The sequence below is a fragment of the Elgaria multicarinata genome, chromosome 8, assembly GCF_023053635.1.
Source record: "Elgaria multicarinata webbii isolate HBS135686 ecotype San Diego chromosome 8, rElgMul1.1.pri, whole genome shotgun sequence".
In the NCBI taxonomy this organism is placed as follows: domain Eukaryota; kingdom Metazoa; phylum Chordata; class Lepidosauria; order Squamata; family Anguidae; genus Elgaria; species Elgaria multicarinata.
Window position 1 is genome coordinate 109,503,539 of NC_086178.1, and position 14,893 is coordinate 109,518,431.

The 14,893-nt window shown below is 45.8% G+C and overlaps 1 protein-coding gene across 1 annotated transcript in view; it reads left to right on the forward strand.

Moving 5' to 3' along the window:
* DLG5 (discs large MAGUK scaffold protein 5) overlaps positions 1–14,893 on the forward strand; it is a 183,111-nt gene that overhangs the window by 132,443 nt on the left and 35,775 nt on the right. The window contains exons 17-21 of the mRNA XM_063133172.1: positions 2,305–2,443; positions 2,790–2,934; positions 3,735–3,856; positions 5,071–5,163; positions 12,463–12,631. Coding sequence (XP_062989242.1) covers positions 2,305–2,443; positions 2,790–2,934; positions 3,735–3,856; positions 5,071–5,163; positions 12,463–12,631 — 668 coding nt within the window. The remainder of the gene's footprint in view (positions 1–2,304; positions 2,444–2,789; positions 2,935–3,734; positions 3,857–5,070; positions 5,164–12,462; positions 12,632–14,893) is intronic.

Consider the following 14,893-nt stretch of genomic DNA (forward strand, 5'->3'; position numbering starts at 1 on the left):
GGGGATCTGGGAAGTGGAAATGACCCCCAGACACCCCAAGGTTGCCCACACCTGCTATAAATCATTGATTTGAAGACATGGTTTAAATCATACAGAAAAAAGACTGATTTTAAATGGTTCATTACCATATTTCCCATTTGGTGATTTGTTTATTTATTGGACAAATGTATATACCTTTTGGTTGCTTTAACAATTACTGGTTTGTATATTGGTTTGCAACTCAATAGACCCTTTTATTACCTAGGAGTTCTAATGGGTCCTACATCAGAGAAGTCAGAGGAGGGAACTCTGCCCTGTTGACCAGACACAAAAGAGGGCAGGGCACCCGCAGCTTTAACTGTTGCGATGAAGAGGGAATTCCACCAGGTGCTGCATGCGTTCAAAGGACACGTGCTGAAATTCACTTTTCTATACAACTGTTAAAGATACAGGAGCCCTGTCCTTTCCATATGGTCACCCTAATTTTGAATGAACACACACACACACACACACATATATATACACACACACACACACAGAAACACACACAGAGTTTGGCTCTCAGTTTAGCTTTAACATGCCCATTAAACTCAGATTTCATTTTGATCCAGCATATTCTAAAAGGAGGCACTTCCTCTAATTAAAAATGTTAGTTGAAGAAACCAAACATTTTTATCAAGCCTGTTTTCAGTGCATAGGGGGCTACAAGTAAAAGTACAATGGGGAAAGTTCCATTGGGTGAAAATCCGTGCATGCAGACCATTTGGATTCCTGCCTTGCATGCATGTATGTATTGTCTGATTTATACCCTACTGATCAAGCTACAAGGGGTTCCAAAAGAAGCTACTGAGAATTCAGACATATTTAGAATTCAGGAGCTTGATTCATTTTTATTATGACTTATGTACTGCCATAAATGTGCATGGTGCTTTATAGATCAAGAAGAAGAAGACAAGTCCCTGCCCAAAGGTGCTTACAGTAGCGAATTTGACACTTTGCATTCAATTCAGTTATATACATATTTAGGCTACAGCCCTGTACCCAATTACTTGAGAGTAAGCCCAACTGAACGCAGTGGGGCTTACGTCTGCGTAGATCTGCATAGGATTGCACTGTTCGGTTTTAGTTTCTGTAGGGACTGATGCCTAAGGTGTCATGCCCATGCGGGCAGGGATTTGAGGGAAGAGAGTGAGGCAGCTTCACATATGTGTTCCAGGAGGGAGTTTCGGACATGAGGGAAATAGAGGGAGAAAGGTCAGAATTCCCAGTGTGTTTTGCATTTGTTGGTTGCAGACATTTTCAATAATGATTACAGTTTGAATTCTCCGGCTTTCAGCAAAAGTGTTAATCTACCCTCAGTAAAAATCGAACTATGCAGCATACAAGAGATCGGTTCAATTGCTCTGTATATACTTTAAATACAGGTTGTGTCTGAGAACATGATGTAAAAAAGTGTGCAGAATAGCAAAGACCAATGGAAGGGGATGGTATGTAATTAGAATAGAAATAATAAAAGTGTAGCAAGCAGTATCCTGTAATGCAGGAATAGCCAAATGATCTGACCGCAAGGCAATTTTAATCTTATCTCCTATTGAATTTTGAGCAAGTTATGGTGAAAATCAAGAAAAGGCCCACTGTTCCCATCGTTAGGAAAAAAAATCTTCCATGTGTACATTTTAATATTGCATCGTATTCATATGTACATAACTATAACATTTGTATGCAATGCTATGCCTAAGTATCTATATATATATAAAACACTTAGGTATGTTTCCGTAAAGGCTTCAGCTGATACAGGTTGCTAAGCCTGTCGCCCGACTCCTCCGGGCTTTCCAAGGTAATCCTACCCCCCCTTTCTGCCTCTTCGTTCCCCCCCCCCCCATGAAGGGGGCAGTGCCACGGTCTGGAGCATGAGCGAGGCATGGCCGGGGCCCTTGTTGGCTGGGTGGGAGGCCGCTCGCCTGCTGCGAGCCCAGGCCCCGGCCTAATCATATGCAAGCTGGGCGGGCAGCCCAAGGCTGATATGCTACAATGGCGTATGTTACGCCGGGTACAGCTAGTATACTAGGAAGCCCTTGCTGTTAGTGGCAGCTACATTGTGGCGCCTAACCAATCCTGAGAGGTCATTCCTGTGCAGCACAACCTACTGATCCACTGGAGAATAGTGTAGCCCTCTGTGACTATAGACATTGGCAATCCCTGCCATAATGATGGATGGATATTGAATATAGTGTCTTTAGCATTAAGTTGAAGCTATACAAAAGGGGAAAAAAAGCTAAACCAAAAAGGGAAAGAAAAGAAAGATGATTTGGACTCTCCCCACAGGTACAAAAGTACACTCCAGCAAGTGAAGAGCTGCTTTCTCCTGAGCTACAGGAGTGGCCAACGTATTCACCAAAACGGGCCAGTAGGCTTAGCGATGGGTTTGTGCCTACCTCTTTATACCCTGGAAGCTTATCAGCAGGTTAGTAACAATGACTTGCATGGCTGTGATGACTCTGTCCTACATGTGAGCTGAAGGGGGTAAACAGTGAATGTATACGTGGGAGAATGGTGTGTTGGCTTGAAATCCAGAATCCTTGAAGTGTAGAGGCTTTAGCATGTAAGTAATTATGGGATGGTATCCAATATTGGCCCTATGTAGAGTTGATCCATTGAAATGAATGGGACTTTAGTCATCACTAACTTACCTCTCATTCATTTCAGTGGGTCTGCTCTATGTAGGACTAACACTGGACACTACCTATGGGGTGTATATTATTGATGAATTAACCTTCAGAAGCAAAAGTTGCTCTCTATATGTTTTGTAGGTACAGTACCAAGAAACATTGCACCATGTCCTGCAGTAACTGCTATTATGAGAAACCCGATTTATACTGCTTGGAGCCATAGAATTAGCACCACCAATTGCCCCTCCGTTGCCAGCCAATATTGCCATCAGCATCTGCATCCCGGGTAGGTGGCTAAGAAGAACCTTGATGGATCAGACTGAATGTCATCCAGTCTAGCATCCTGCTTCCAAATGTGGGTCGGCCTGATGGTTCAGGAGACCCAAAAGCATGACGTGAATGTAATAACCGTGCCCCTGTTATTGTCCCCCTCCCCGTAATAATCGGTATACTGAGATACACTGGGCCTGTTCAGACAAAACACCAAGCCATGAAGGTTAGGCTGCTAATCCTATTGCAGCAAGTGGTTACTGAGTGTGTTGAAACTGTGGTTCACATGACATGCTAGTTATGGTTCACAAGACACACTAAGCCATAATGTTTAGCTCAAAATGCTTAATCACTGTGTCTTAGCGTGTTGTCCGAACAGGGTCACCGGGTGACTCTCTCCTTTCTGTAGTTGTGTTCTGTGTTTTTAGATCACATTAATCGCTCGGGGATTATGTTGTATATGTGTATGTGTCTAAACCAGGGTTGGAGGTCCAGGGTCCCCATCCTGCCCTCCTGGAGTCCCGATCTGGCCCTCTGGTCTTGCTTGTTGGTGGTTTCCTGGCTTTTGTGCAGTTTCCCCTCCATTCTAAAAGGTCAAAGTGCCTCTCCGAAGGCTCAGTTACTGGCAGTAAGAGCGTTAAGCTACAATAGGCTGGTACTTTTGATATTTTGCCTCTGCCCCTTTTGCCTTCAGCTCCACCCACCACTGTAATGCAGCCCCCAAGAGCTTCTCTGGATTGGAATTTGGCCTTCAGGCTGAAGGAGGTTCTCCACCTTGGTCTAGATGATTAATGGCTACCTTTCTCTGTGTTGTAGTCCTCAGCACCAAGGCCGCCTAAGTTTGGACCTGAGTCACAAGCACTCCAGTGAGTGTTCGGAAAACCCACGCGGCAGGTCATCCCATGGTTCAAATTCACTGCCTTCTAGCGCAAGACTTGGTAAGTGGCATTTCAGACTGGACAATGCAAGCCATGTCTTTGCAGCTACAGTTTGCGTAATTTAGGGGAAATATTCTGCTTCTTCCCTACTGCTTGCTGCCAGTCAGTGTTCTGGGCTCTGGCTCGCCTCTGGTTAGGAAATAGACTTTCAAAAACAAGGTGGACTGGCCCTATAGATGTAAAATTTCTGGAATTTTTGTAGCCATGGAAAAATACATTTTTTTAAAAAAATAATTGCAGGGGAAAATGGAAAATTTAGGAAAATAATAAATGCAATACTTATGTTTTAAGTGCTCATTAGAGATCTAAAGTCACTTATTACTTTAGGACAGTCTTCCCCAACCTGGTGTCCTCCAGATATCTTGGACTTCAGCTCCCATCAGCCCCAGGGAGCATGGGGAATGGTTAGGAATACTGGGTGTTGTAGTCAGAACATCTGGAGGACACCAGGTTGGAGTAGGCTGTTTTAGGACCATAAAATATATTATGTATAACTTGGTTTGCTCATAAAACTTTTAAAAGTAAACTGAGTATATTTGTAATTGTTGTCTGAATAAACTATTCTTTTGCATTAGTATACTGAACATTATAATTTTATGAGCGAAGGAAGTTGTACATAATAACTTTTAGGTTTCTAATTCATGTCTGATCGGAGGGAAGTCCAGCAAATAGTCCTTGAAACATCTGAGTCATCCTAAAAGCAAAAAGAAGCAGGAAGAACTGGAAGCAGAGGAAGACTGATCCACAGGACTCTGTAGAATAAAATCCAGACTGTCAAGAATGTACATTTTCTTCCATATTATGATAATAGTGACTTTGCTCACATGTTGGGAAACTGAGCATGATTTGAAGCACCCCTAAAGCATTTGGAGACAAGGACTGCATGCAGTTCTGCTAGTGTGGGGAAAGAAAGGAAGACCAGATGCACTCCTGACCCATACACCTCTTTGGTTTTAAAATAGACTTCTGCCCTCCAGCCCCACTTCCAATACCATATTTAAACATCAAACTGCCACCATCCACTCTATTTCAGCCAACAAGTTGGAATATTTGTGAGAGGATGCAGTTAGATTTTCTAAGCAATAGTATAACTTGCTAAAGAGGACCATTGCTAATACAGTAGCTTTTCAGATTTCTTGTAAGATTGAAAACCCAAACGAATTTTCTTCCTTGTTCTTATTAAGTCTGATTTTCTTCCCTTTTGTGCTTTAAAGTAGGTTCTTCCAGCAACTTGCAATATAGAACAGAACGAATAAAAATACCTTTGACACCAAGATACCCGAGGTCCATCATCGGCTCCGACAGGGGTAAATATAAATATATATCTTATTTCCATATTGGGAAAGATTACATAAATGGAGAGTTGTTCCATGTTTAGAGTATGGAAATGCCCCATTCCAGGTTTCTAGTATCTGTTTTTGCCTTGGGTGAAAATGGTAGACTTGTAGAGCCGGTGTAGTGGCTAAGGTGTTGGACTGGGAGCTGGGAGATCCGAGTTCTAGTCCCCACTCAGCCATGGAAACCCACTGGGTGACTTTGGACCAGTCACAGACTCTCAGCCCAACCTACCTCACAGGGTTGTTGTTGTGAGGATAACATGGAGAGGAAGAGGATTATGTATTGGGTTCCTTGGAGAGAAAAAAGCAGGATATAAATGTAATAAATAAATAAATAGAGGAGACCCTGCCCTCAACCCTCATAAATCTCTTACATTCCAAATGATACTTGTACCTAGTTGGACTTGATGCAGAGGAGTTCTGTGTCCTTCTTGTCAGAGCAGGAACCCATACCCTGAGCTGCACTCAGCCACAGAACCTCTTGTAGTCCTTACGTGGACATCAGGACGTGCTTTTAATCCTTTTGTTCTTCATCGTGGTCTCTATGCATCACACATATGGGCTTTGCGCCTGCGCAGAGACCAGACCGGAATCTCCAATAGCTTAGGGAAACGCTTTTGGGCGGGAACCCCTCCCCCACGCTACCGCGCATGTCCACGGGGTTCCCGCCCTTCCCTCAGTTTTTCGTCGTCCGCCATCGTGCACAGACGTAGAAACCGTGTTCTCTCCAGCTTGTGTAGTACTTACCTTTTTTGCTTCGCTATCTGACTCTTTTTTCTGCGCTGTTCTTCTTTTTCTTGTCTATCTGAAAAAAAAAAAAAAAAAAATATTATTGTTGTTTCCTACTCTTTTTCCAGCGATCTTTGATCGCTTTCGGCGCCTGAGGCGCATGGCCGTAAGGGCCCCCTTCAGGAAGTGCGTTAAATGTGGCGCTAAATTGCCACCTAAGGACGGCCATTCCCTGTGTGTGTTGTGTTTGGGTGAAGCGCACAAGGTTCAACAGTGCCACCACTGTATGGCATTTACCAAACAAACACGGAAAAATAGATCAGATAGACTGCGGTCTATACTGTGGGAAAAAGCTCTGCGAGCAACTGAACCTTCGCCTCATAAGCGTAAGGAGCAACACTCCTCAAGGGCAATGGAAAAACCTCTTAGCCCAGAAGTCCAATCAGTCGTTATTGGTGAGGAGTTGATGGCGGATAACAGGGCCATACCCCTGACGCCAGGCCGATCCCTAGCGGTTTCCGCAGCCAAGAAGATTTCAAAAAAGGCTCGGACCCCTAAATCGGCGGAACAGCTAAAGAAAAAGAAGAAAAAGAGGAAGGACGCAGAAAAATGCTCCACCTCGAGGGTCGATACCCTATCTTCGATACCCACCGAGCCTGCCAGGTCGGCGCCGACCTCGGTGTCGACGCAATTGCCGACGCAATTGCCGATACCAACACCTTTACCGACTGCGAGGAGTTCGATGTCGGAGGGTGAAATTCGGGACTCCGTATCGGTTGCGTCCATACCATCGGCTCAGGTACCGTGCACGACTGAGTTGGAAGAGCCGACTAGGCTTGTTCCACATCGGCGGCACCGATCTCCTGGCCCGGACTTCGATCGAGTGTCTCAATACTCTGAATATCAACGGGACTACCCTTATGATTGGGAGTATTATCGGCCTCAGGACTATTATCCTTCTGAGCGCAGACGTATTGAGCATTTTGCACAGCCTCCTCCGAATTCAAGAGTCTTGCAAATTCCTCCAGATCCTCGATCCTATACACCTCGCAGCCGTGATAGCAGGACTGAGCGTATTGAACACCGATCGATACCGACTGCAACTGTCGTTGCGCCCTCACCTCAACATGAACGAGCTCTGCAGCCAGTGCATCAAACGGTGCGGGCGGCTCAAGAGTCTCCTGATGAGGACTATAGGTCTGATTCAGACTCTATTGTGTCCGTAACCCCATCTATGCCTTCACCTGACGATATTGTAAATAGTAATGAACCGGTCTCCGCCTCAGAAGATGTGGGGAAATTCTCTGACCAGGTACTCCGAATGGCCAAGTCCCTAGGTCTCGACATCGATCAACCAACAGAGATCGATGATGACCCAATCTACGATGTGACTCGAACGGAATCTAGCTCGACCATCGCGATTCCCTTCCCTCCTACACTACGGAGGACTGCACAGATCTCCTGGAAAAATCCGTGTGCAGCACAGTCGACATCTAAAAGATTGGAGTCAATGTATAAAGTCAAGGAGGCCAATGCCGAGTTTCTATTCCAGCACCCGAAACCTAATTCGATAATCGTGGAATCTGCCCAGGGAAGATCACAGAAAGTGCATTCAGCTCCTACCGATAGAGAAGGCAGAAAATTAGACTACCTCGGCAGAAAGGTGTATGCCTCGTCTTCTTTAGGAATAAGAACCTCTGCGTACGAGGCAACTATGGCCAGGTACCAAATATTCATTCTAGAAAAATTAAACTCTCTCTCTGACCATCTGCCCGAAGATAAAGGGGAGTTGGCGAGGATTTTCCATACCGAGGCAACTGCAATAGCCCATCTGCAGCTCAATTCTGCAAAACATCAGACGGATTCCCACTCCAAGTCGATGATGGGTTCTATAGCCCTTCGACGTCATGCTTGGCTGAGGTCAGCCAACTTGACAAATGAGACGAAGACTAGAATAGAAAGTCTGCCGTTCGACGGAGAGGGGCTATTCAACAATAAGACCGACGAGTCCTTAGATTCGATATACAAGGCTCGCACGACTGCCAAGAAGATGGGATTCTCACATCCCCAACCACAATTTAAGCAAAGGCGCTGGACTAGACAACCGTACCAGCAGATCCAACAGCGCCCTCAGTTTGACAAGCAACCTCCAAAACAACAACAACAGATGCAGAGAAAGAGACCTTATCAAGGTCGATACCAGCAAAGCAGACATCAGCCGGATTTCTCAAAGAGGCAGCGGCTTTGACTTCTCCGTACCAGGCCTACTACCCTTTACAGACCGTCTAGCACCCAAGTACCATCAATGGGAGTTCATAACATCCGACTCCTGGGTGCTCACTATCATCAAGACGGGTTACGCCATCGAATTCGATGCCCTTCCTTTCTCTTCGGGAGTGAAGATAACAGCACCATCCCCTCCTCTGCTGCTCGAGGTACAGACCTTACTATCGAAGGGAGCCATCTCTCCCGTACCTACAGAGGAGCTCAACCAGGGATTTTTCTCCCGTTACTTCACGGTCCCGAAGAGAGATGGAGGTCTTCGACCGATCATGGACTTAAGACAACTGAACAAATATATCACCCCAAGGAAGTTTCGTATGACAACAGTCACTTCTATTCTCCAACTGTTGCATACAGGGGTTTGGTTCGCGGTAGTAGACCTGAAGGATGCGTATTTCCACATCGCCATCAGGAAGTCGCATCGAACTTACCTACGTTTCTCCATCGGCGTCGAGCAGTTCCAATTCAACGTCCTCCCTTTCGGCCTCGCGACGGCACCGAGGGTCTTCACGAAGGTGATGGCTGTTGTGTGTGCCCACCTGCGAAAGAAGGAAATACATGTTTATCCATACATAGACGACTGGCTCCTGGTTGCGGAGGACAGTCACACGCTCCAGGAGAATATAACCACGACTCTAGAACTTTTAGAATCCCTTGGCCTGTGGGTCAATCAGGAAAAATCTATACTGACTCCTCAGCGAACGATAGACTTCATAGGAGTGACTCTGTCGTCTCGAGATGGAAGAGCTTACCTCCCGTTAGCGAGGGCAAAAACACTTCGAGACCTGATTCTCGATGTCGAAACCCAAGCAAGACCTTCGGCATGGACAATCCAACGATTGCTGGGTTTGATGGCGGCGACTACTGCTGTCATCAGATTCGCCCGATTGCGAATGAGGATTCTTCAAGGGTGGTTCTTGAAGACCTTCGATCTTCGACGCAACGCTCGCAGGACTTACCTTTCGATACCGAGTCAGGTTCGGGCGTCGTTGAAATGGTGGCTTTCGATGGGAAACCTCCTGGAAGGGATTCCTTTTCAGCAAGGAGCACCGTCGCTTACCATCACGACAGATGCTTCTCTCGATGGATGGGGAGCTCACTGCAATTCGCTCACCGTCCAAGGTCGATGGTCCCCTCGGCAGAAAGGGGATCATATCAATCATCTGGAACTCTTGGCTGTGGAAAATGCTTTGAAAGCGTTTGCCCAGATCATCGAGGGCAAGGACGTTCTGATTGCAACAGACAACACCACTGTTGTCTGTTACATAAACAGGCAAGGGGGAACGAGGTCATACCCCTTAACCCGCTCTGCACTCAGGATTTGGAATTGGTGCATAAGGAGACAAACTTACCTGACTGCGATCCATGTAGCGGGGAAGGAGAACATCGTAGCGGACTCCCTAAGCAGGTCCTTCCACGTCGATCACGAATGGGAGCTCGATATCGAAGTAAGAAGCAACCTCTTTCGATATTGGGGCGATCCGTCTGTCGATGTCTTTGCCACTGCAGAAAACGCAGTTTGTACCAACTTCTGCAGCAGAGCAGGAAGCGGAAAGAACTCGCTAGGAGACGCCTTCGCAAGAACCTGGACAGGGGGACTACTATACATTTTCCCACCGTTCCCACTACTGACAAAAGTCGTGGCCAAGATAAGAACAGACGGCACAAACTGTATTCTGATCGCGCCGTGGTGGCCTCGACAACCATGGTTCCCTCATGCTCTTCGACTGTCGAAAGGGGATTACATCGAGCTACCATCGATACCGAACCTTCTGTCTCGACACCAAGGCAGAGTTCGACACCCAGACCTTTCGACTCTCAAGATGACGGCATGGAGAATACTGCCATAACCTCCGGCATCGAACAGTTGACGGTACAGAGTATTTTGACTGCATCGAGAAAACTTTCGACAAGGAAATCATATGCGGCTAAGTGGCAGAGGTTTTCTAAATTTGCGGTGCAAATGAATCACATCGCTGAGGCTTGTCCCATGTCTGTGATTCTAGAATACCTACTCTCACTGTTCCAGGGAGGCTTAGGACTTTCGTCCATCAGAGTCCATTTGGCTGCCATCACTGCTTTTCATGAAGGTGTAGAAGGGTTCTCGCCTTTCACCCATCCTACATCCAAGGAATTTTTAAAGGGTTTGAAAAACACCATACCGACTACTAGAAACATCGTACCATCGTGGAGCTTGTCGGTGGTGCTCCATGCATTGATAAGGAAACCTTTTGAGCCCATGGCTACAACGGACTTAAGACTCTTGACTCTCAAGACTGTGTTTCTGGTAGCCATAACTTCAGCAAGGCGTGCAAGTGAGCTTAGAGCTCTAAGAATTGATGCGCCATATACAATTTTCCATAATGACAAGGTCGTGTTGCGAACAGACCCATCCTTTTTACCCAAGGTCGTGACACCCTTTCACTTGGCTCAGGACATTATTTTGCCAGCCTTCTTTCCAAACCCTACAACGTCTGCAGACACTGCTCTCCACATGCTGGACGTTAGAAGAGCTCTTTCTTTCTATAGAGCTAGAACTGAAGGATTTAGAAAATCCAAACAACTATTCGTATGTTATGGTGAGCCTTATAAGGGACTCCCGGTGTCATGCCAGCGATTGTCACGCTGGATAGTAGAGACAATTGAACTTGCCTACTCTATCTCTAAACTAGAGATACATCGACCTGTGACAGCTCATTCAACCAGAGCGATGTCGACGTCGGTGGCCTTCAGCAGGGGTGTTCCACTTCAGGACGTTTGTAAGGCTGCGACTTGGTCCACCCTTTCTACATTTGTCAAGCATTATAGCTTGGACACTCGATCCAGACATGACTGTTCGTTTGGAAGGGCGGTGCTCTCGGAAGTGTTGAAATAGTACACCAACCCACCTCCAAGGTATGTGAGCTTGCTACTCGCCCATATGTGTGATGCATAGAGACCACGATGAAGAAATGCAGGTTGCTTACCTGTAACTGTAGTTCTTCGAGTGGTCATCTATGCATTCACACAACCCACCCACCATCCCCTCTTGGTGGTGTGATATTTGATAATGACATAATTGACTATAGATTTATTTTATCTTATTTATTGATTTACACTCATGTTTATGGGGGCACGATGTCGGACTCCTGTAAACTGAGGGAAGGGCGGGAACCCCGTGGACATGCGCGGTAGCGTGGGGGAGGGGTTCCCGCCCAAAAGCGTTTCCCTAAGCTATTGGAGATTCCGGTCTGGTCTCTGCGCAGGCGCAAAGCCCATATGTGTGAATGCATAGATGACCACTCGAAGAACTACAGTTACAGGTAAGCAACCTGCATTTTCCTGTACAGTGTGCGGCCTTTTAAATGAACTCTACAATCTTGCGACATGAACAGCAGACATAAGTAGCCACATATTCCATTGTTTTCTCTCTTTCCCCCACTGTGTCTGTTCACCAGGGATGTAGGAAACTCCCTGAGAAATTTCACAAGTTTGATTTGAAGAAACACAACCAATGTTTTAGCCTGCTTTGACATTTCTCAGACGACAAATTAGCATTATGTATACTATATGGGACACTTTTGGTAGTTCATCATATTCTAGTGGTGGGATGGTCTTTCTAAACCAAAAGCAAACACATTCTCCCCAGTGCCAGTCCTTATATAACCAAAATGGCACCTTCCATGAACATATGGGAGGTGTCAGCTGGCTTGTGGGGAATCCCAAGGTTTGCAGAAGTACAATAAAAGATTGGAGAATGTGGGGGAGGGGGGGCAAAAATGGCAGAATGAGGACTGAACATGCTCAGTGGCCACACAATGGTTAGTGTCTTGTGGGGGAGTGGCAGAAGAGTGGGGGAGGGGGGGGATGGAATGGAATATCAAGCATTCCAAATAATACTCAGGAAGGGGAAAATACTCAAACAGCGTAATGCTCAGTGGTTAAAGAATTCTGACTGCCTTTGACAGAGGGTGGGAGGGAAGAGAAAACCATAGGGAAGGGGAGAATAAAATGGAGCATCCTGGAAGAAGTCATGGCTGAACAGGCATACTCCACACTGCAACATTCTGTTGCAGGTTCCACTTTTAATGTGCATACTTAACATTTGCTGCTGCTGCTTTAAAAAAATCTTATGTGTTGCTCGAGTTTGAAATCCGCCATAAAAGCACTTCGAAACAAATATGTAGGGATACGTGAGCAGCTGCTGTTTACAAAAAATAATGTTTGCAACTGGCCCAAGGGGAAATGCAATGGATAGTCCTATGTGGTTCTTTGCAGGTTCATTGTCACATTCCGAATGTAGCAGTCCAAGCCTGATCACTCCTCCGCAGTCACCGCTCAACCTGGAGACCTCTTCCTTCGCCAGTAGCCAGTCACAAAATTCACTTTCCACGCTGCCTAGAATCTCAGTGAGTCCAGTATCAATAGGACAACGTCGAAAAGACAAGTAAGTTGTGGTGATTATGCTAATATCTTGTGGAGGGCTTTTGGGGGGAAAACGGGGGGAAGGTCAATTAATTTGTTGGAACAGCAGCAGCAAAGGACTATGAAAAATGTGCTGATTAGAGAAACTGCTACTTTCTGGAACAGTAGCCCCCTGCTTTGCATGTAGAACATCCCTGGTGTTCGATTCCTGGCATCTCCAGATAGGGCAGGAAAAAGCTCTTGCCGGAAACCCTGGAAAGCCATTGCTGCCAGTCAGTGTTGACAATACTGGGCTAGATAGACCAATGGTCTGACTCAATATAAGGCAGCACCCTATGTTTTCCAGCTGAATCGCACCTTTAACTGAATCTACTAAATTGGACCCATTTTATATGTCCAACTTTCTGCTCCTCTCTCTCCCATCCTCCAACTGCCTCTAGCTATGCACACCCCTAGTCTTTCTGCTTTACCTTCTCTTTCCCCTTCTTAAAAATAAGTATAGAAAGAGCTAAAATTGTGTTTATTCACCAGTGCACCCCACCCTTGGTTGGCCCATGATCCATTGCGGGGTTCCAACCCACCAGTTAAAGACCAGTATTCTAGAAGACTCCAGAGACCATTCCTTCCCAGAAAATGTACAGAGCACTTTATAAGTGCCTTGTCACATGGAGGCCCCCCTCCTAACAGCAAATGCAGTGGACTCTGGGGTAATCCTGACACTTGGACACTTGTGACTAGAGATGTACAGGTTTTGTAAGAACAATTCCGTCTGCATTTCGCAGATTGTCACGTGCAGCTTATTGATGGGATCGGATCCCCCCCCCCCAATTTCCCACATGTGTGCAAATTTGCCTTAGTGCAAATTCACAATTGCAAAAATGTGCAAATCCCCCCGAAATGCGCATTTTTCATACTTTAGCTTATGGGGGAAATACACATTTTTGGCCAGGTTTTTATTTTTTTTTTTACGTATTTTTCTGACTAAATTCGCATAAAACTCCAGAAAGTTTTTTTTAAAAAAAGTCTAACATCCCTACTTGTGACACAAGTTAACAGCATGTATGTTTGCATCATGCTCCTTCCTGAATTGCTGTGCCATTTCAGTGATGCCTGCAGTTACAGCATAAGGATAGTAAGGCAAACAAAGGCATATAGAATAATAGGGAGAAGAGGGTAAAAGCTTTCTGGACAGCGTCTTATGTGTATGTGTGACCCTATCTTTTGCAAAGCTGGGCAGCAAAGGAGTGGAGGGGCTTCACTGATGCAATAAACTAGGAGAACTACAATAAGGACATTCCTGCTTTGATTGCAATCAAAGGATATGCAGTCAATCGGCCAATGTTCCAAGTGTGATCTTTTGTAAATAAAAGGTATTGTCTGGGTAGTTGGTGGGGAGTGAGTTGAATGCCGTCTAAACAGCTGCAAGCACCTCTTTCTTGCATTGTGTTTCAGTCTGGTGGGCAGGCTTATTATTATTATTATTATTATTATTATTATTATTATTATCTGTATCCCACCTTTTGCCCAATGCTGGGCCTCAAGGCGGCCTTACAAAGTTTAAAACATACATTGGGGGGGGGACCATAAACGTTTAAAATACACAACAAAATTATAAGACATTAACATAGATGGAGGGCTAGATTATTCCCCAAAGGCCTGCTGGAACAAACAAGTTTTAGCCTGCTTCCGAAAGCCCATCAAGGAGGGAGCCAGCCTAGCTTCCCCAGGAAGAGAGTTCCAAAGCACTGGAGCAGCCTTCTCCCATGTTCCCACCAAGCGCGCCTGTGAAGATGGCAGGACTGAAAGAAGGGCTTCTCCAGAAGATGGGCAGGCTCATAAGGGAGAATACGGTCTTTCAAATAACCTGGACCCGAGCCATATAGGGCTTTATAGGTCATAACCAGCACTTCTTCTTCGTGGTCTCTGTGCATCACACTAATGGGCTCTGCGCCTGCGCGGAGACCAATCGGGAAACTTCCATAGCCTAGAGTTTTGGCGGGAACCCCTCCCCCCCTATATATATATCAGGGGTCCCCGCCCTAATCCCTCAGTTCTTCGTTGACCGCCATTGTGGTAGACCAACTTAGGGCTTCTCTGCTTTAGCAGCGCTTAGAGTTCATTATAAAAGTTTATATATTTTTCTTCTATTCTGCTTCTATCTTCTTATATTTCACCCTTTCAGTTTGCGTTTTTCTTTACTCTCGGACTTATTTGCGATCTCTGATCGCTCGGCCTTGGCGCATGGCCGTCAAGGCGCCTTTCCGTAAGTGTGTTCGTTGTGGAA